This window comes from Pseudorca crassidens, chromosome 14 (assembly GCF_039906515.1).
Source record: "Pseudorca crassidens isolate mPseCra1 chromosome 14, mPseCra1.hap1, whole genome shotgun sequence".
Taxonomy (NCBI): Eukaryota; Metazoa; Chordata; class Mammalia; order Artiodactyla; family Delphinidae; genus Pseudorca; species Pseudorca crassidens.
Window position 1 is genome coordinate 56772796 of NC_090309.1, and position 23532 is coordinate 56796327.

A 23532-nucleotide genomic window follows, 5' to 3' on the forward strand; every position below is an offset into this window, starting at 1 on the left:
CACTGTCTGTCAAATAGATTGTATGTAACAAAAACAGGAAAAATTAAGAGTTGAGTTCATTGTTTTAATTAAGCAGTAACTGGTTTTGGATAAGTTACATTTAGCATCCCAATTAAAATTCTATTCTTCTCCATGTTTTATTACATTTTTCATTTTTACTTTAAATTTGCAATGTTTAAAATTCAATAAGATGTTAAGAGATAAGCCAGAAATGTAGACTATTACAGAAGCCTAGGAGATTTAGTTAATCTGACCTAGATGTTGTTTTGATGATTGAGATTTATTTTTGAAAATAGTTCTCAATTTCAGAATGAAGCACACAGCTGCCGTATAAGTCAGTTGTCCTGCCAGTGACAGGCAGATTAATCAGCCACAAAAAGGAAGAGTTTGCCATAAAAGTTGTGCTAGTCAGATCATTGGCATTTGGATGAGACATAATATTGAAAGTTATAAGTGAATGTAGCTCTTGCATTTTGCCATGTTCTAAAGAGGATTATCTAGTATTTTTTCAAGGGCTTTTTGTATACATTTGATGTTGGCTTCATTTTCAATGTAATGCATGTGAAACAAAACAGATAATGTGAGAAAATCCTTGAGTAGAAATTGGGTACAAATGTAAATATTAATGATGTTTGAGAATATATATCAACAATTAATTTATTCAGCATTTATTTCGTGTATCGCAAAATGTGGGTACTTGCACAGTTAGAATGAGAACACTTATACAACTTCTTCTGTACCAATTTTTCTGTCATTCTACCAAAGCTCTGAGATGTTAGTTCTTGTGTCAGTTTTTAATTTAACATTGTACAATACTATTTTTTAAAATTTATTTATTTAATTTATTTTTGACTGCATTGGGTCTTCGTTGCTGTGCACAAGCTTTCTCTAGTTGCAGCGAGTGGGGGCTATTCTTCGTTGTGGTGCGCGGGCTTCTCATTGCGGTGGCTTCTCTTGTTGCGGAGCACGGGCTCTAGGTGCATAGGCTTCAGTAGTTATAGCACGCGGGCTCAGTAGTTGTGGTGTGCGGGCTCTAGAGCGCAGCCTCAGTAGTTGTGGTGCACGGGCCTAGTTGCTCCGCGGCATGTGGGATCTTCCCGGACCAGGGCTCAAACCCATGTCCCGTGCATTAGCAGGCGGATTCTTAACCACTGCACCACCAGGGAAGTCCCTACAATACTATTTTTAAGAAATAAAAAGTAATGAGGGGGCTTCCCTGGTGGCACAGTGGTTGAGAGTCCGCCTGCCGATGCAGGGGACACGGGTTCGTGCTCCAGTCCGGGAAGATCCCACATGCCGCGGAGCGGCTGGGCCTGCGAGCCATGGCCGCTGAGCCTGCGCGTCCGGAGCCCGTGCTCCGCAACGGGAGAGGCCACAACAGTGAGAGGCCCGCGTACCACCAAAAAAAAAAAAAAGTAATGAGGTAATGAGGACTTATAAATAAGAGATCAGATGTGAGGGTTGCCTGGTGTCGTCCACAAAACTGAGTGGAGAAAGCAGTAAATGTACGTCCTCTGGACTGGAGCAGCCAGGGTAATGAGTATGTTGTTTTCTTATCATAATGCTGGGAAATGTAGTATTTAATAGGGAAGCCCTATTACAGATGATGAAAATACTGGAAGTAGAGTGACAGATCCTTGGAATTATATGTGAAGTGTTTGTCTTTTATTTCAGTATCCAAAATTGTAAAGTAATTGTTTTGAAGCCAGAGTTATTGACTAAACCTTAGTAATTCCTAATTGAGGCTATAACACACATCTCAATTACTGAAATAAACTAAGACTATGAACTAATTTTAAGTACTTAGCTTGTTTTTAGTACTTAGCTCTTTAAACGTTTAGTTTTAGATACTAGGCAAATGTGTGGTAATCAGAATACTTTTATCACTGATTTTTACAAAGCATGTTTCTTTAAAAGCCATTGGTTTTATCATTGTGACAATTGTTAATAAGTCAACATAACATATTAATAGTTTTTGCTTCCTGAATCTATTGGGATCTCTGAAGTTGTGTGTGTGTGTTTAATTTGACATATTTTGGAGTTTTTTAGTCCATCATTTCAAGGTTTCTTTTTGAGCTACAGAAAGCTTAGCCATTTTTAATAATTAAAGATTTATGGAATGAAAATTGACCTACAAAGTAACGTTTTGAAATAACCCGAATCTTCTAGACACTGGTTAAGTATAGGTTGTTCTAATCCTAAAGGTCTTTGATAACTGTGGGATTAAGTTATAGGTTTCTTTTAGTATATACATTTGGCAGGGAGGAAGCAGGGTCATTAGAAGGAAAACTATTTGTCTTTGAGGGAAAATTAACATTTAGCTAAAGCCTTACCTGTGTGCTGTATGATTATTTTATTTTACAGACTCCAGGCATTAGAGCTCGGCCCACAAGACTTCAGTGGTTTTGTGATAGATGTATTGCAAGTAATCAGGTTTGTGTTTAATTTCTGGTCTCACTCACCTAAAACTGTGAGTAGAAAGCAAGTGTCCTACATGTCCTGTGAGCGTTTGGGGAGTTCAGGTGATGCAGCATTGCTTATCTTGGTTGTTTTCCAAATAAGCAATAGCTTAATTCTGGTTTCTGAGGTCCAGTGGAATCCCTAAAAATTTTAACTTTGGCTCTGAAGATTTTAGCTTGCTTCATTCTACTTGTTGGTTTGAGCAAGCTAATGTTGTTTCTTTGGCAATTTAAATCTGCTTCAGTCGTTAGTGACCAGAGGAGTCACTTGATGGGAGCCCATTGGAGTTTCTACTTTACCTCTACTCCAGCACAGATATCTGTTCACATCCTGCCAAGAAAAAGCCACAGGGAAAGAGGAGTTTAAAGCTTGCGTGGAGGAATATTCCTATGAACAAATACAGATATACTCACTGAGTCCTCCACCCTAAATATCTTTGAATTCTACAGAATACTCCTTTGTGGAGGTTCCCTCAACTAGATAATTATTCATGTGTGTTATTGACTCCAAAGTGTCCTTTAGCTCTTTAACTTAACATTTAAAAAAAATTATGATAAAATACATATAACATCAAGTTTATCATTTTAGCTATTTTTAAGTGTACAGTTTAGTGGCATTAAGTACATTTACGAAGTTGTGCTTAGTCCTTTAACTTTTGAAGTGAAGTTAATCTGCCCTTTGGGTAAAGTTAATTTGAAGGATTATTCAACTGTGATTTGTCAACTATAAAATGTCCTTTACACAATCTAGATCCATCTGTTAATCTTATTTTTAAGGTTGAAACTCTAGAGAAATTAGTGGAGCTGACACAGAAGCTATTTGAGTGTGATAGAGACCAGCTATACTACAGTCTACTAAAACTATACAGTAAGTAAGCTGACTATTCCTCGTGTTTTCATTTTGAGACATTTATTCTATGGAAGGCAGTGGCCAGAAAGGAATATCAGGCTGTGAGGAAGCTCTAGGGGTTGTCAAATGTGGAGTCTTAAACAGAGGCTCACGTAGAGGCCAGATTGAATTTTCTCACAAAATGTTATATTGTATCACTAGACACCCTACAATCTTCATAATTTCTGACGTTCTTGCTGCAATAATGAGAAGGTGAGAAAAATCTTCATCAGAGACACAGAATTTAATAGGAGCTTTTGAGGAGAGACTATTCTTTGTTTTCTTTTAATTTAATTTCTTTAGTAGATTTATTAGTCACTTCTATGAATAAGTAATCATTGACATGTTCACGTATATAGATCTTTTTCCAGAAAAATGCATATTGATGTACAAACTCATTGCTGAACAATTACTTTTTAAAATGTGATTGTATTATAATATAGTTTTGACTCAGTTCTATATTAAAAATGTTTTTCTACATTTTTTCACCTACAAATGGCTACATTGAAGAGATATACTAGAATTTACTTAGCCAGTCTCCTACTGCTAGACAAGTGAATAGATTTCAGTTTTCCATATTATAAAATAACACTGCATTAGTCATCTTTGCATCTAATCTTCGTTAACACCCTTAATTGTTTCCCTAGGCTGAATTTGTGTTTTTATTAAGGGTTAAAAGTGATGAACTTTTCTGAAACGTTTGACCTCTATTGTCAAACAGTACCTACTCTAGGACTGTGCAGTCTCTTAGGGTATTTGGGTAGAGAGGAACAATACTTAGAATAGTCAGTGACCTTTCTTCCTTCCTTTCCTTCCTTCTTTTTCTTCATAGATATTTGATCTAGATTTCTTCTTCTCTTTTTCTTTTGGGAAGTTTTCCTTCACCAAACACAGACAGCAATGAATAAGGTGATTTTATTTGTCTTTTTGAACTTGGGTTTATTGTCATTGGAAGCTTTGTCTTACATCTTGATGGTGTATGTAAAATAAGACTTGCTGTAAAATTTACATTTCATTTGTTGGTTGCATTGACATACCACAACGTAATTCTTAAAACTTTGGCTTGAATATGATCAGATTCTGGCCCACAATGCTCAGGCTGTTGTTGAATGTATAGAATTTAAAAACTTAGGTTTTAGGTATTTAGTCCTTAATTAGTGGATTATAACCTGTATTTGAGTGCTGATTCTCCCTCCTTCCCCTGCTTTTTCTTACTTTTGAAGAACTGTTTCTTGCTTAAATTCTAATTTTATGCAAACTAAAAAAAAATACTAAACTTATATGTCCAGATGAATCTCAGCCTTTAAAATCATCCCCATAAGAAGACTATATAAACTTTCGTTCAGAAATACTCTGAAGCCCTTACTGTGCTAGCCGTTGAGGTAGGCACTGCAGATAGAAAGGTAGTGCTCTTCAGAAGAGTTAGACCTGAACCAACACTGAGAATACCTTGGGGTGAAAGAACAGCTGTAAGGATGCATGAGGTACAGCGGTAGTCCAGGGAAGGATGAGAGGCAGCCAGCCTTACGGACTTCCTTCTCCTCTGCAGATGACCTTTTGCTGTTGCTTTTTTAAAAAGAAAGAAAAGAAAAAACAACTTTGAAGTTCATCTTAAAATTTCCTTTAGGGATAAGCAGGAACTCTTATAAATAAACTCTGAGGTTTATTACCCTTTTCTTTTCTTTAATCCCCTCTATCTGTTCTGATGGACACCCTGCTTCCAGCTCTGTATTTGAGCCAATAGTCTGAGGCGCTCTCCTCTCCTTAGCTGAGGAGCCTCTGAGGCTGAGGTAACATGAGGGTGGCCTCTCATGGAACTGGAAGCTGGAGGAATCATTATAGGGAAGTATACTTTTTAACCCAGTTTGTTTACTTCCCAACTTCTATACGGCTATAAATCAATAATGTGGTTGTGATAACCCTGATCCTTCCCTTTCTGAAGAAAAAGCAAGGTTTCTCCTCCTGAGACCTGGCCCCCTCTGTGTTGCCCTCTGACTTGGACCACTACTTAAATATGTTAAATAAAGCACTGTGGACTCAATTTATTTGAAAAGGAACATACAGTATGGAATGACATATGAAATGTGGCCCTGTAACACATGAAAAAAATCCATGTTTTAGATTGTGGATTTCTGAGAAAATGATTTGTTTCACCTATTGGAATTTTTTATGAGCTCATTCTTTTTCATGATGTAATTTTCACCCTTGAAAGGAGTTCATTTAATTATTTGGGTTTATTTGTTAAAGAGCAGTTTTGCTTGTTTATTTTAAAACAGTACCTTTCGCACAGGTATACACACTTATTTTGTTGTGAGTTACAACATACTACAGAAACATGCACAAGACAAAGATACATTGCTCCATGGTTTATGACAGCAGCATCCATATGACTATAATCTAGATTAAGGAATAGTAAATGTAACTCTTTTCATCCCTTTAAATACTAGCTGACCTAAACCTGTTTTCATTTTCTACTTGTTCCATATAATATGATGTTCATAGGTGGTCTGTTACAAGAATCAGCCGTAATTCAAACTTCAGTTCTATCCTTTCTAATACATTTTGACCTTTCATTGTGATAGTCTTGTAAAATTAGTTCCTAAACATTACATGAATGAAACAACTCCCTCACCTGCATATGTACTATTATTTCTAAATGACAATACTATAAGGAATATTTTATTTCTAAATGACAGTATTTTCACCTTCTTAACCATTTTCTTATATTTGAAACACTTCAGTTTCTTTACATATACAAAGTAAAGATAGTTTATTCTTTGTATACATACAGTACTCTAGCCAAAACTAAAGCTGTCTTACATTCATAATTTTGTAATAAAAATTCTTTGAATCTGTTTTTAAAACCCCAACGTTTAAAACCTGAGCATTTATCCTAAGAAGTTATTTATGTGCTATTTTCTTCAGGTACTTATGACCACTGACATTTCTTTTTACACTGTGTGGTCTTTTCCCCCCCTCCAGTATTATACAAATACAACATGAATATATTCTAAATTACTGAAGATTCAAGCAGTACAGTAGTGTACAGAGCAAAATTTGGAAATGTCATTGTGCGTCCACACCTTAGAGTTCACTTGTCAGTGTCCATCCTTCCAATTAATTCTCTCTACATTTCTATCCATGTATTTTTTTTACATATACACCTATTATTTTGATTGTTTAATGCTCTACATGTTTCATGCTCTGTGGCTTTTTAAAAATTATTATGAAATAAATTCACAGGAAAAGATATATACTTGCTTTTTCTCCTCTTTTTTCTTTTAATTAATTTATTTATTGATGACTGTGTTGGGTCTTTGCTGTGCGCGGGCTTTTCTCTAGTTGTGGCGAGCGGGGGCTACTCTTCGTTGCAGTGTGTGGGCTTCTCATTGCGGTGGCTCCTCTTGTTGTGGAGCACGGACTCTAGGCGCACGGGCTCTCTAGAGTGCAGGCTCAGTAGTTGTGGCGCACGGGCTTAGTTGCTCGGTGGCACGTGGGATCTTCCTGGACCAGGTCTCGAACCCGTGTCACCTGCATTGGCAGGCGGATTCTCAACCACTGCGCTACTGAGAAGCCCTGCCTTTTCTCCCTTTAATTACCAGCTTCAAGTGCTGGTGTCCCTGGAACCTCCTAAGTTGATCATTAAAATTTTTTTTAATGAGTTTATTAATTTTTTTTTGTATATTTGTTTTTCAGTTTGTCGCAGCCATTATTCTTTTGGGTGCTCAAATTGTCCCATCTTTGGCCACTGGGAACCCCGTCGCATCAGCTCCTGTGTCATTTGACACACCTCATTAGTTTGTTGTGTTTTTTTTCCTGAAATACCTTTTTTTTTTTTTTTTGCGGTAGGCGGGCCTCTCACTGTTGTGGCCTCTCCCGTTGCGGAGCACAGGCTCCTGACACACAGGCTCAGCGGCCATGGCTCACGGGCCCAGCCGCTCCGCGGCATGTGGGATCTTCCTGGACCAGGGCACGAACCTGTGTCCCCTGCATCAGCAGGCGGACTCTCAACCACTGCGCCACCAGGGAAGCCCGAAATACCTTTTTTAAAAAAAAAATTTTTTTTTAACATCTTTATTGGAGTATAATTGCTTTACTTTGTTGTGTTAGCTGTATAACAAAGTGAATCAGCTATACGTATACATATATCCCCATATCCCCTCCCTCTTGCGTCTCCCTCCCACCCTCCCTATCCCAACCCTTCTAGGTGGTCACAAAGCACAGAGCTGATCTCCCTGTGCTATGCAGCTGCTTCCCACTAGCTATCTATTTTACATCTGGTAGTGTATATATGTCACTGCCACTCTCTCATTTTGTCCCAGCTTACCCTTCCCCCTCCCCATCTCCTCAAGTCCATTCTCTACGTCTGCGTCTTTATTCCTGTCCTGCCCCTAGGTTCTTCAGAACCTTTTTTTTTTAATTTTTTTTTTTAGATTCCATATATATCTGTTAGCATGCAGTATTTGTTTTTCTCTTTCTGATTTACTTCACTCTGTATGACCGACTCTAGGTCCATCCACCTCACTATAAATAACTCCATTTCGTTTCTTTTTATGGCTGAGTAATATTCCATTGTATATATGTGCCCCATCTTCTTTATCCATTCATCTGTCGATGGACACTTAAGTTCCTTCCATATCCTGGCTATTGTAAATAGTGCTTCAATGAACATTGTGGTGCATGACTCTTTTTGAATTATGGTTTTCTCAGGGTATATGCCGAGTAGTGGGATTGCTGGGTCATAACCCCATTAGTCTTTGAGAGGTCCTTATTTTCAGGCCAAACAAGACCATCCAGGCTTACGTGGCATAATTCCTGTCCCAAACCTGGAGTCCTTATTTTAGAGGGGAATGATATTTAGAGACCGTTATCAGGTGATTGACACATGGGGAATTTAGAAATTGCCCCATCCTATCAGTAATATGTAAAAATTTATCAGCTTTGTAATTAAAATCCTGATCTCTAGAAATCTTCATCTCTTAGTTTAAATACCATAGAAACCCCATGTGAAGTGCCAGCTGTTGTTACACACTGGTCAGATAGCCATAAATGAAGCCCCATAACTGTGTGTGTTCCTGTAAAATTCACTGATAGTGTCAAAAATCTTTGGTTTTATAGCTTAAGAGTTCTCAAATCATTTAGTAGTCAGCGCTCTTGTTCTTTAAAGAGGACACGGTGAGTTCCAGGAAAGTGATGGAATTATTGAGGGAGTGTCCATTCCCTGGTCACAGCCCAGGTTTGTGGCTGTTTGATTCTTCAAATAACAAGTATGATTGTTGTTGTCTTGGTTGAAGGAATTTTAAGCCCCAGAGGGATACTGTGAAAGAAAGGCATGGCCCTTCTGTGCCTTCGTGAGAGCACGGCTGCAGATTTTGGCACTGACTAGTTCGATTGCCTCAAATTTTTGTTATGTATTCTGTGATCCAGGTACATTTCCAAGATTTTTTTTTCAAAAAAAAAAAAAGTGTCTATATCTCAGTTGTTTTATGCTGCATGCACTGTCTAGTTCTCACCTGTATTTTGAAAAAATTTTCTTGTTACAAGCTGCTAGTCCATTTGAATAGGTGCATCTCTGTTATATCTTGTCCTCCCAAAGTAGAAGCTTTTCATATAGTTTGTGCTTTTTTAAAAAGAATTACCTTCCCAGAGTTCTTTCAGTCTGAAGGCAGAGTTGTACCTCATCCACCTCTTCACATAACATAATAGTTATGTTAGCTTAAAAATTAATCTCTTTAAAAAACACCTTAGCAGGGCTGTTCCGAGCGCTTGGAAATCTTCCCTGTGTCCCCCACAGTCCATAGTACTCTTTGGCACAGAACAAAAGTGGTTCCCCTTTCCCCTTCTACAGAATTACAGATTTGGGGGCTTGGGTTTTTGTTTTTAATTTATTTAATCAAATAAACTAAAGTGTATTTGATAACCTTTATGTATAAAGTTTTATACATTAACGTACTTGAAAAATTACTCTTGAATTTTACATTACATGAGAACATTTTAATGAAGGAAAAGCATAATTATCTTATGAGAGTCTTGCTTTGAAAATTGATTGTAAATTTAATAAGGGTTTTATATTAGGCTGATTTTTATTGTCAGAGTATGTATAAAATCACTCTGAACTTTAGGTTAATTTCTACTGTTTGGGCCACCTTTCAGCATATTCCTTATGAAAGTTTGGGCTGCAATCTTTGTATGACCCCTGGGAAATACTCTGCTTGTTATCTTTTTCTTTATTGCAGGTTTCTGATGGAGTGTGAATGTGTTTTGTTTTTGTTCTTTGAGTTTTTTACTGCCAGGAGTCAGTTATCAAAAAGCTTAGCTTTTCAGTTTTAGGGTGGGAGGGAAATCTAGGAAAATTCCATGTGTTTTAGTATTTTGGTATTTTTGAGAAACAAATCTACTCATGTTTTCTGGAACATTTGTGTCCTGAAACACACCCTCTTCCTGGAGCTGACCATACACCATTAAGATATTCCTTATTCATATTAGCAAATTTTTTTAAAAAGGCCACATTTAAAACAGTACTTCTTTGTGCCTAATAGGTATATTGAATTTATTGTCATAAGACATTTTTCGTATTTTGCTCTAGTTTTTCACAAGCAGAAATGGCTTGATCTTTTCTTTTTTCAAAACCCGTTAGAATGTTTAAAAATAAGTTCTTGATTCTTAAGTCTTTGCTATTTGTGAAGACTAGGTTACCACATAGAAGGAACTAGATATTTCATTATGAAGGAAGCTGCCTATTTCTTTCCAGTAAACTTCCTGTGATCTTACTTAGTCTGAGGGCATTATCAGAAATCTATTACACACTGACATAGAAATTCTTCAAGTTGACAGAAGAGACAGAATTCTCCCTACTTAACTAAGGGAAAAAGGTTTGTTGATTTGTCACTTTTGACAAAAATCATACATTTGCACACTTTCAATCATTTTAGACCTTCAGCTGTGTACTGTACTGTATATGTGTATCCCATCGTCTTTCCAAAGTCTACTGGTCATAGTTGAATTGTTACCTGTTTCTGATTTTGATTTTAACAGTGGGCAATTTCTCAGTTACTTTAAAAAGGTAAACTTTGTGTCAACATGACTTTCAAAGTTCTTAATAAAGTGTGGATTTTTTTTCTATTTTTTAATAGGTAAGTAATTTCTATGGTTTAAAATTCAAAAGATACAAAAAGGTATACAGAAAGAAGTCTTCTTACCTTTGGTCCACAATCACCCTGGTCCTTTCCCTGGAGGCAATGTTTGGAATACTTCCTTCAGCATCAAATAAAAATAGTTCTAAATATTGTCATGAATTCTATTGAGTACGTTCATTAATTTCTGCTTATTTTTACAGAAGTGAATGGTGACTGGCAAAGAGCTGATGCTGTCTGGAATAAAATGCAAGAAGAAAATATTATTCCTCGTGGAAGGACATTAAGGTTATTAGCGGAAATCCTTAGGAACAGTAACCAAGAGGTTCCATTTGACGTACCTGAGGTAATTTGTTTTTAACTGTAAGCATAACAGATTTTGTTGTTTGTCTATAACTTTAGGTTATAGATTAGCCCAGCTTTACAATGAAAAGGTCACTGTTGTGTTTACCACTTTTTGTTTAATTGAATAATTTTATTTTTAAGTTGTGGTATGAGGATGAAAAACATTCCCTGACTTCATCACCCTCACCTGTAGAAGTTAGTCTCCAGAAAGAGCTATTGAATGCCTGCCACAGGAAGAAAGACAAAGGTAAACGTGTACACTGGGGTCTTCTTTCTGATAGCAACATGGGATCTAAGCCCAGCAAATCATTAGTGATCTCGGGTAGAGATGGAACTTAAATTGTATATATTAATTATTTTCTTTCATTTTTTAAGTTAACAAAGACATTTTGGGACAATTGGGAAAATTTAAATATCGACTGAGTAGTGGGTCATTAAGGAATCACTCATTTTATTAGATACGATAACAGCATTATGATTTATAGGAAAATGTCCTTAAATTTTGAGATCTATAATGAAGTATTGAGAAATGGGGAAAAAAATCAAGATTTCTGTAATTTATTTTAAAGTACTTAAGCCATAAAAAAATGGTTAAACAAATCTGGCAAAATGTTAATTATTAGGTGTAGGTGATGGGTACGTGGAGGGGGTTATTATACTATTCTTTATATTTTTCTGTACATTTGAAATTTTTCATAATAAAAACTAAAATAGTGCATTTTTCAAAAATTACACTTTGAAAATAGCATTATCATTAATTTTTTGGCAAGTGTATTTGTTACATATTTTTACGTGAAAGCAAAAAATGATTAGGGCATTAACCATCATACTAGTGTGTGTTAAGCTGTATCTTGAGGTTGAAGGCAGGTCATGAGCCCTGTTTCTTGCGTTTCTTCCCTTTCTTCAGCAGTAAACTTACCTGAAGGTATGCCTACCTCTATTGTGACTACTTTAAAATTTCTTTGACCATCTTGAGCCCTCTGATACAAGCTTGCCTATCACATTCTAGATGTTTTCATTTAGACTTCGTTGTACTCTCCCCAGATCATATATTACTTTTGTTTCCTTCATTTTTGTTAATTTTTCTTCATAGAATGCTACTGTTACCTTTAACTCCTCCAGTTTTTGTGTACATTTTCAAGTATGCTTTATGATAATTTAACCATTATGCAGCAGATTTTCTTTTCATTTTAGTATTGACAGTTTTGAGCTCCCTTCAGTAGGAAGTCATCAATTTAGAAATTTATAGAACCTTTTAATTTCTTTTTTTTAATATTGTACTTTTAATTTAATTTTATTTATTTATTTTTGGCTGCGCTGGGTCTTCTCTGGTGCGCACTGGCTTTTCTCTAGTTGCGGCAAGCGGGGGCTACTCTTTGTTGTGGCACGCGGGCTTCTCGTTGCGGTGGCTTCTCTTGTTGCAGAGCACGGGCTCTAGGTGTGTGAGCTTCAGTAGTTGTGGCACGTGGGCTCAGTAGTTGTGGCTCGCCAGCTCTAGAGCGCAGGCTCAGTAGTTGTGGCACACGGGCTTAGTTGCTCTGTGGCATATGGGATTTTCCTGGACCAGGGATCGAACCCGTGTCCCCTGCATTGGCAGGCAGATTCTTAACCACTGCGCCACCAGGGAAGTCCGAACCCTTTAATTTCTTAACTAGAAATTTTGTGACACTGACATAAAGTGTCTGAAGGAGGAATTAAGTTAAGCTCTTAAGCTTGCTTAATACTGCAGAGTAACTTTATTCTTTCTGAGTCATTTTCCTTTGTTGCATATTCAGTCTATATATCCTTGAGTCTTTCACCATGTATCTCTTAAACCTAAATATAAAGTTCATTATTATCAATGCTATTTAAATATTCTAATGGAATTTTGATTTGATTGAAATGAATGTAAGGTTAGTGTATACTTCCTGTTTAAAGATTCCAAAGCTCCATATATTGCCTTTTTTTAATTGTTGTTTTTATTTAAGTAAAAACATTTTAACCAGCTAACTAAATGTAATGCAGTGTATATTATAAATGTAAAGATATACCCCTATTCTAGTTTTTTTTTAATTTTTAAAAAAAATAAATTTATTTAATTTATTTTTTTGGCTGTGTTGGGTCTTCATTGCTGCACGCTGGTTTTATTTGCGGCGAGCGGGGACTACTCTTTGTCGCGGTGCACAGGCTTCTCATTGCAGTGGCTTCTCTTCTTGCAAGAGCATGGGCTCTAGGCACACGGGCTTCAGTAGTTGTGGCTCGTGGGCTCTAGAGCTCAGGCTCAGTAGTGGTGCACAGGCTTAGTTGCTCTGTGGCATGTGGGATCTTCCTGGAACAGGGCTCGAACCCATGTCCCCTGCCTTGGCAGGCGGATTGTTAACCACTGTGCCACCAGGGAAGTCCCCTCTTCTAGTTTCAATATACAATTTACATTTATCTAGTTGGTTTCATTCTGTTAATTCTGCAGAGGTTTGAGTTACTTTTGTGTATATCTCAGAATTGAATGCTTGGCAAAATATGAATATTTTGAAAATTGAATTCAAGACTACAGTTTTAGAAAACCACTAGTAAGCTTTTCTAGATTATTTTGTTACCTTAAATATTCAAATTGTACTTACTGTGTATTTTCATTCAGCAAAGTAGTGAACTATTATATACGCTTGTTGGGATGTAGCCAATAGTTGCAGTACATCATAACGTCTAAGCTCTATTAAAAGGAAAATATATGCATTATGTACTGAATGATAGATTCTGTCTTTTCTTAGTTAACATACAAATATTAAGATCATAACCTTTTTCTCTTGTTTCTCTGAATTTAGCTTGAAAGTTAACTAAGTTTTTGATATTGTCACTTCAGTTTAATTGAAGGGCTAATTCAAACTCCCCTAACTTGTAATGTAAACACAAGCATAATTTCTGCTTGTTTAGAAACCTCCAAAGTAGCTCAGAATGTTCTTCTGAGCGTTAATATCATGTTCATTCCTATTTGTGTGTTCTGTATTTCTTTACATGGAGCTTTATATCCATAAAAGTTCTTATGTGATAGTTCAGTTATGCCCCTTCTTTATTGTGATGTGTTTGTACACACCAGAGTGTGGATTGTAGTTTCAGTTGGATGTTTATAGCCAGGCAATTTTATTTCAGAAAAGTAAGTGACTGAAAAGTGTAGTTACTTCTCTTTTGGTAACATCTTTTCATTCACTGACAGTTATTGTGAACAAGTGAAATAAAACTGTTAATCAGTCAAACAAATGTTGCTTAGTTTACTTGTTAGATATCTGTATATTTGAAAATTGTATGTTTTTGTGTAAGTCCTGTCGTAGCCAAATAATTTGATCTCCTAATTTTAGCATTACAGGCTATACTCACTGTAATGCTGTTGTGTTGGAATCTTAACCGCAGGAACCACCCACTTACAGATTCAAGATCGCTTTAAAGTGAATCTTTTGCTCCCCTCAATCTAAATTATACCCCTGGTTTATTTGGACTTTAACACACATTTTGCAATTTATTTTGAAACTGGAAACTGGGATCATCTTTTGATAAACAAATTCAGAAGAGCTCTTTTTCGTTTTTATTGGCATGAAATAATTTATTGACTTTAGAGAGCTAGTATGAAAAATAATTTTAAAACGAAGCCCTTTCTGGTACCATCCATTTGGATTAAGTAGTAGTTTTCATAACTGTCACTTTGTTTTTTAAAGATTAGAAGAGTGATAACATCTGCTTGCTTGGTCAGTGTGTGTGTCTCTGTAGAGTGGTATAGTGAGTGAGTATTAAAAGAAGCAGAAATATGGGGGTTTCGGGCTTTGTTTTAGGGCTTTTCTCCCTCCTTTTTTGCCATTTCAGAATAATGTCATCTCATTTTTTGTTGTTTTTTTCCTTCATAGATGCATTTAATATTTTCCTGAAAGCAAAAAAGCAAAACGTTGTGTTCAATAGTGAGACTTATGCCAGTCTTATAAACTTACTGTTGATGAAGGATAATCCTACACAAGCAGTGCAAGTGAAAGATTTGTAAGTATTAGTTCATCTATTAAACCTCACACTTAAAAACAAATATCAACTATCATTAGGATTTTTCTGATATATTGTAGTAGCAGTTGCTTAATTGTCTTCAACTAGTCACAAAAATTATATGAAATGTTTTTCTAATTTTATGGGGGTTTTTAACCTACAAAAAATATAACTTTTATTAGCCCTGCACACTGCAGTATATTTTATTTTACCTTATGTAACGTCACAACTCATGTATTCTATTCATATATAGAAAAGTAGTTTTTTAAATCATATTCTGTTTCTTGTTCAGCAACTCGATCTGTGTACCTTTTATGGTGGAAGCAGCCTGATACATGAAGACATCAAGGGCTTTGAACTTAGGCAAGGGTTTGAATCTTACTTGAAAGCTCGTGGGAAAATTTCCTCCTATCTCTGAGCCTCAGTTTTTCTTCTGTATAATGAGTAGATGATAATAAGTCTTACATTAATGATTTCTTCTAGCTATTGAAGGAGATAGAGTGAAGTAGAGAAAATATGTGGTACTCAACACATTTTAAATACCTTTTCTCTTTCCCCTTCTTGTTTTGTAATCTGTTTAGTGGTATTGGTGTTAGTGGCGGTAGTGGTTTTGTCTCTGGCTAGTTCCCTAGAGTAAAATACTTTGTTAATCAGAACGAGAATACAGTTTTCTTCCCTGGTGTTGTGTCAGTTAACTGACTCTGTTGTCTTATCCCCAAGGAGTTACCTTCAAAGTTAAGTAATTAATCAGAAAGGGCCTAGAAAGGAGAAGATCAAGGTCACCTGCTCTGGAAGGTACACCTGTCCTGTTGATGAGTCAATAGCTTTATTTTCAATGGCAAAGGTCAACCTTTTCCTAGTATATCGTAAGTTTTGAAATAATCTCTCCTGGCTAACTTTTGGCCTTCAAAATTTTTAAGTCGCAGCACTTTTGGAATATTAGAATCCTGAATAGAAAATGGATGTTTGCCATTCTTGGAATTCACTGGAAAACCTGGCGTTAATATTAGTGTTATGTTAAAGTTATGCACCATAGGGCCGTGTTTACTGTTTATGTTTCAGTACATTTTGAAAAATACGTTGTGTATGACTGTACTTGTCTGTGGAAATATATCTGTATCTGTTGACATATACACACACACAGAGTATATATAATTCATATATATACATATAAGTACTATATATGTATGGATACACACATATACCATATATATCTATGATCTTGAATCACTTCTATGTCTTGATATAGGATGGTCACACTGAGACTTTTAAGTTCAGGTTTTTAATGCATTGTGTCTCATTTGTGTTTTTACTCAGTTGCTAATTAAATTATCTCTCTCTGGAATACTCAGTACATCCTCAATTAGTGACTTGGAAAATGTGACATTGAACAGCATCCTGTCATCTATAACCATTGAAGTCATCCAAGAGGTGCAGGTTTTTTCCTGCAGTTACTTTTCTTGGAAAATTATTATCTAAACACTGTCCACAATTATCAAAGGTGTTTTGAAACAACACTGATTTGGGAGGAAAGGGTGGCAGAAAAAAGAGAGGAACATTTTGTGTTGAGAATTGGGTATGATTAACTGAGGAGATGGAAGCAAAGAAGGAAATCTTTTTCAAGTCTTTTAGTCCTGAGGTTGGTCACAGAGACCTCTGAAATACTTCCCAAAAGTACAAATTATAATTCTTTCATTTTAATTGGGCTTGTTTTAGAATGGTGAGCCTCACATTCTGGTAGCATAAACAGATAACCCACCACCCACCCCAAAGGTTCTGACTCACCTGATCTGGTGTGGGGCCCAGGAATCTGCATTTTACTAAACACCCCAGGTGAGTCAAGGATCACGTCTTAAACATTTTGATCACATTACGATTATCAGTGAGCTGTACTACTGTAAGTATATGATATGTAAGTATATTATAGAGCATACTCCAAAAATAGCAGTTTTTTGGAGAATAAGATTTAAAAATAGAAACTTAAACATTTTCTTGTCTCACCCTAGAGCATTCACACAGTGTGCATACCTCTTGCTGGAGACCCCTGATCTAGAGTAGTTTTTCAAATTGCATTTATAACCTGTTAGTGGATCATGGACTCTCTTTAGTGGGGCAGAATCAACATCTTTTTTAGTTAAATAGAATAGAAAATATCAAAGCATTCCATGTAGTAGAGATATTTTGTGAACATTTGCTTTCAGTTATATGTGCATCTGTATATCAGTGCACTGGTATGTACCATAAAACATCGTTTCTTACTATGTCTGACTGAGAATCTTGATCAAACAAGTGTGAAAGCTGTTGACCTAGAAGATGGTTATAAGCACAGCCCTTCTATTTACACTTATGTCCACAACCTGTAAAATGTAGGTTTATCTTCTTTTCTTCCCTCCCTCTCTAGATGTTCATGAAACCTTTCTGTACTCCTGAGGTTACTTTTATCTTCCCCTGTGTTATCTTCCAGGAGTATTTTGTAGCTGCCTTCCCCATGTAGTTGTGTGGGCCCAAAGAGATTCCTAGATTCCAAGCTTTAGAATGCCCAGAGGCACTTAATCTGGGGATCTGTGCACATCCTTTTCTTTGAACCAATAAAACGTTATATCTGACTATGAAGAATCGTATCTTGGGTTAGATCTACATTGGGTACTTTTGAAAATAACTCTGGACTGGGAATTCAGAAGCGGAAGTTAGAGTTCCAATTCTCTGTTACTGGAGGAATGTCGTATAACTTCTCTGGATTTGTTTCCTGGTTCCAGCGTTGCCAGTGTTCCACTAGGTCATCTCTTCCCCTTCTGGCTCTGCATCAGTGATCAGAATGAAAAATAATTGTTGCTTTTTTTTTTTAGAGGCATCTTTATTGTAATATGGTGTGACCAAATGAGCTACTGTAGCAAGTGGTGGTACCCCCAGTATTATTCTGGCACTACTACTCTATTATTACGCTATAAATATACTCTATAAATAGCAGTCTGTTACAGTTACCTACATGATGCCACCTGTTCAATCTTAAGAGCAGTTGTTTTCTCTGTGAACTAATGCAGTCTTTGCTTTTGCTGTACCTTTGCTGTCTCTAATGTATTGCGGATTCACATGACTACTAGTGAGATTTCTGCAGTTTAAGATTACTTAACCTTCCCAACAAGTAATGGAACCTCAAAAGTAACACATGCCTTTAAAATTTTTGAAAGAAAAAAAGAATGACTTTCTTTCATTTTTAGTTAGAATTCAACATTTCCTTGTGTTTCAAAATAAAAATTTAGGTATAGTGAATTCTTTCAATGGAGGGGAACTGCTTATTCATAGAGCAGTAATGGTTACGAATTGTTATTTTAAATCTCTGTTAACACTGAACTCTATTCTTAGGAAATTTGAGAATCATGTGGTGATTAGCTCTGCTTTATCTTTCAAGAATAGCACTTCATTTTCTCTTGTTCCTACTAGCTTCTTATTTTATTCTGTCTAAAAATAATGCTAAATTAATAACTGATGGTTTTTACTGGATTGGCCAGTTTTTGTTTTCCAAAGTAAGATAAATTCTAATCACTGCCTAATGTCCTATGTGCGTGTTATATAAGTACAATCCATAGACCAGTCATAGCTCTGAAATCTCTAATATGAACCTTTCCATGTGATACTATCTTCTTTGGTTAAGACAGAGTAATTTTTGCAGTTGATTGTAAGTTAAAAGATTGATACCCCTTCACTCTGCAATTTTTTTTTCCTTTATTTTAGCAGTTCTAAAAAAGAAAAGAAAATGTCTGGAATTCTGTGCTGTCCAGTCCAGTAGCCACTAGCCATAAGTGCCCACTTAAATTTAAATTATTAAAATTAAATATAATTAAGGTTTCCATTCCTCCATCACAGTAGCCAGGTAGCCACATGTAGCTGGTGGCTACCCTATTGGACAACATGGGTAAAGAATATTCTCATTATCACAAGGAAGTTTGATTTGGCATCTCTGTACTAGATTTTTTTCCAAAAGGAAAGATCAAAATTATGATTCAGAAGTAAACTGCTCTTATTTTATTGTATGAATGAGTACACTGCAGAATCACCAGTACCTTCTGTAGTTTTTCTCCCTTTACCAGTTTGGAATATATTTTGGTTGTGATTGGTCAGTTTCTACATGTGTAATATATGTTCAGCATGTAATAGAACTGGGGAGAGTTTTCTTCCTATTTATCCTCACTTTCAAATATATATTGAATACACACCTTGAGATAGCAAGAGATTATTAAAAGAAAAATGTTCTGTGTTTTGAGATTTTCAAAAGGTTTGACAATCAAGTGTGATGTCAGAAGTTTTGTTACCTTATGGTTTTAATGAATTTTAGGTAATATTTTCAAGTAAATATGGTATAATACATGTAATAATGTTGGCATAAGAAATGAGCTTAATTTTAATAGTGTCTGCTTGTTTATTTAATCATGCTAAAGATTGAGAAAGTAAATCCTTTATTTTCTGCAGTTTATAGTCTCATGTATGAGTTTTTGACTTAAGAGCTTTGACAGATGGGATAAAGGAAAAAAGTCAAACTGAGCAGTGGGTGCTTTGGTGGGATTAAGAGGATCGTTGGGGGGATAAAAAAATCCTTCCCCCAGGAACAGTAGGGGGGAACCTCAGAGGCTGAAAGTGACTGAGAGGATGGGCACATCATGGTGTCTTTGGAGGATTTTCTTGGGATTGACGAGAGTAATTTAGCAGTGACCCTGCTTTTCTCGCAATCTGCTCAGCTTAGATGTTCATGTCGGTAGGCCGAGGTTGTTGGCAGCAAGATCATCACTGAGCTTGATAAGGCAAATGGCAGCAATTGCTTTTGCTCCTTTTGACCTGTGGAGATTTCCTAATTGGGAGATAAAGCCTAGGGGCATTAAGGATGCTGAAATTTCATCACAGGAGATATGCAAACAATGTAGCAAACAAATCATCTCTGGCTAGGGTTCTTCTTCTTCTTTCTTTCTTTCTTTTTTTTTTTTTTTTAAATTATGTAGGTTTTAGTCGTAAGAAAAGCGAGTTTTTGCTCTTGAGTTTTAAAAAATTGGGGGGGGGTTGGGCTTCCCTGGTAGCGCAGTGGTTGAGAGTCTGCCTGCCGATGCAGGGGACACGGGTTTGTGCCCGGTCCGGGAAGATCCCACATGCCGTAGAGCAGCTGGGCCCGTGAGCCATGGCCGCTGAGCCTGCGCGTCCGGAGCCTGTGGTCCGCTACGGGAGAGGCCACAACAGTGAGAGGCCCACGTACCGGGGAAAAAAAAAAAAGTTGGGTTTCAAATTTAAGGCTGGGACAAGATTGTGTGAAATTTTACATTTTAATGTAGTAGTGGTTTTAGTTCTGCAGTATGTTCACCTTTAAAAATTGTATGTATCTAGATGACAGAAATTTGAAAATTAATCAGCCAAATGATATGGTGTTAGTAATATGCTTTAGTTTATATTTAAAATATAAAGTGCTGAAAATAAATGCTCATTTTTGTTGCCGAAAGAATAGTTTTACATTTTATAATTATGGTGAGTGTAGAAAAAAGAGGAAAAAGTATCCAGCTTAGGATACAGCAGAACAATGCAGGGCATGCAGTTATTTTAGTCATCTAATATGTCAGCATTCAAGAATCTGAACCGATTGTTTAAAAAAAATCTTGTACTTTGTTTCTTTTGTTGCTCATTTCCAACTTTGTCATCTGTCAGAATGCAAAAAAAAATTATCCTTCTATAACCATTGACAGGATAACACAAAAGCTGTCTCCAGGTCGATATTTTGCAGCAATATTTTTAACATATGAACAGTAGTTTTTATAATTTCACCTTGGTGCTCAACCATTTATTATCGTATCAGAAGCATGTCAGTAATTCCTTTCTAAATGTCTGCTTCTTTTAGCGCTGAGACCCACATCAAGGGCTTCACACTGAACGATGCTGCCAACAGCCGCCTCATCATAACGCAAGTTAGGCGGGATTATTTGAAAGGTATGTCACAATGCTTGACCTTTACGTCACATTAATGCCTCTGCAGATTTTTCTTGTAACGCCCTTCGAATACTTGGATAAAGGAGTCCATTTAGCAAATTACCTGCTTATCAAGAGCCTTTTGTGGTAGCTGAGAGACGTAAATTACTGTACATGCATTTATAATACAGCTTGAATATGAATGTACTTGTCATTTGACCACTTAGTCCAGTTTCCATTCCATTTAACACAAGATGGGTTTTCTTAAGATGAATCACAGCTCTTCAGACATGCAAAATTTGTGTTGCAGAAGGAGAGAAAGTACAGGCTTTCAAGTGCGTTAAAATTCACAGCACAAGTCATTTTGCTCTGGAAATTAACATACTTTAGAGCATCTGAAACAATTCCCAGCAGTTGTTTCTTGCATATTGTGTTGGTTGTATGTGAGTTAGCAAATGAGTTAAATTGAGTGTTAAATGTGTGGGATTGTGCACCAAGTGATTATAATATTGATTTTTAAAACTTAATCTAATACTTCTTTAATAGTTCGTAATGCCAACAGCAGTAAGATACAGTGTTTGTTTGGAGTTTCGAGTTTCGAGCTTTTGAATTAAGAGGATAACATCAGAAAAATGTGGAGATGACTTTGGGGAGGGTTGGGATGAGGCCATTTGTTTGGTAGAGGCTGTTTATGGGTTTGCAGAGGAATGGATTTGGATCGGATAGTCTTATGAATGAGCTCCCAAGGGGAAAAATGATGAATCTCTTAAATTTAGATAAGCATCTTTTCACATTTAATTTTACATTTGAATTTTAGTTGATACAGTAACACCATGGTTTTGCCGATACAACAAAAGACACTTAGGAACTCTTTAAGGAAGGTTGAAACAGCTCTTTAACCGTTAAATGTGTTGCCTAGTTTTTTCCTCACTCTGTATATACTCCTCACTTGCATGCTTATAAAATAATATCACATCTCTGAAAGTTGCTGTCTAATTGTGCAGCTTTAATGTTGCCTGTAATGCCTAGAGGTATTGGTCTTTGGATGTCTTCCTAACTGGTTAGGACTGAGTATGTAAGTGATCATTTCTGCCTATGCAGAATTGCTGCCTCAGTATTCTACAGGCAGGACCAGCCTGTTAGAGACAGCTTCAGTCATAATTGAGTGTTGTAGGGCTTGCTATTAAAACTTTAAAAGCTTTCATTTTCTTTGCAATAGAAGAGGCTTTTTGGCAAGTAGATATTTAAAAACAATTTTTTTCTACTTTTTGAAATTTTATTTTTTGGCCACGACACGCAGCATGTGGGATCTTAGTTCCCTGACCAGGGATCGAACCTGCGCCCCCTGCAGTGGAAGTGCAGAGTCTTAACCATTGGACCTCCAAGGAAGTCCCTGATAAACAATTTTAAAACATTGAAAAATTAAACTTGCTCCCATATAAATAAGTTCATTTTTATAAATGACATTTTGTAGACATGGAGATCAGAATAAAACACTTTTTTAATTTCAAGGAGTTAATTTTTGAGCTGAATCTAATCAGTGTTTAACTTGACTGCTATCCCACTTGTATGTTAGGTACCCTGTGAAGACAACAAGAAACTATGATATAATTTCACATCTGTTTTCAGCTGTTCACCTGGAGGTTGGTTGAGAGTAGAAGCTATGAACCCACCTCCCAGTGCCTCGCCACGGACTAACCTACTGTGGTCATTGTCAAGGACGGGAATGCTGTTGGCACTATCCACATCTCCTTATTTTGTTCCATGGCTGACTAGAGCTCCCAATTAAAAAATTCAGCTTGCTTTTTCTCAATTCCATCTAAAGCAGGAAGAAAAATAAAGCCAGTTCAAATGCTGTTCTGGAATATTAATAGCTGATACATCACACTGTTGCAGTATAATCAATATTACTAGTAAATTAGGTGACAGTGTGATAAGGACTCGGGGAGGGGTGTGGATGGATACTGCTTTTGGTGTCCCAAAGCAGTAAATCATGAACTGTCCAGAAGTCCAGCCCTGTATGGGAATATGATTTCGGTTCCAAGGTCCCATGCTCCCTTTGGATAGACATAAAATGATCTCTTCTCCTCTATCCTCCACTCTTTCACACACACATGCACCCATAGATGAAGGCTCTGGGGTGGTTAGATTCTTGGGTTGGTGTCTTAACAGTATGACCTTGGGGAAATTATTTAAATTATCTGTGCCTCAGTTTCCCACATATAAATTTGTTACTTACCTCAGAGGGTAGTTGTGAGTGTGACTGCTTAATACTGTGTCTGGCATGTAGTAAGTGCTCAACAAATGTAGTAAAAGCTCAGTAAATGCGCGTTACTATCATCACCATTGTTATCTTATTTTTGTTGCTATTTGATCCACTGGTGTGGGAAGATCCTCCTGGCTGACAATATTCTTGGCTAATAAAAATATTCCATATTATCTGTGTATGACCACCAGTTAAGATTTTATCAAGTTTATTTTCTATAGATAATATTATTAAAGTAGTATAAATAACATTTTTTGTTTCCTGTATGTTCGTGTGTATTTATAAAATTTTATTGAATATGCCTTCTAAACTGCCTATTTTCCCTTTTCCCCATTTGAGAATCACTGGTTTAGAATGTAGATTTGGAGTAATAATAAATTGTTTATTCAGTAATAAATACTTAAATTCATGATGTCTTTTACTGTATCACTTTTAATAGAGTGTTTATTACCCTTTCCCCATTCTTCTGTTAAAGATAGACTGTTATTTGGAAAGCTGCTTTGA

At 36.4% G+C, this 23532-nt stretch overlaps 1 protein-coding gene across 1 annotated transcript in view; it reads left to right on the forward strand.

The window, feature by feature from the left end:
- Positions 1-23532, forward strand: part of LRPPRC (leucine rich pentatricopeptide repeat containing) — a 104102-nt gene that overhangs the window by 69050 nt on the left and 11520 nt on the right. The window contains exons 26-31 of the mRNA XM_067703110.1: positions 2365-2433; positions 3237-3327; positions 10685-10827; positions 10968-11073; positions 14696-14822; positions 20695-20783. Coding sequence (XP_067559211.1) covers positions 2365-2433; positions 3237-3327; positions 10685-10827; positions 10968-11073; positions 14696-14822; positions 20695-20783 — 625 coding nt within the window. The remainder of the gene's footprint in view (positions 1-2364; positions 2434-3236; positions 3328-10684; positions 10828-10967; positions 11074-14695; positions 14823-20694; positions 20784-23532) is intronic.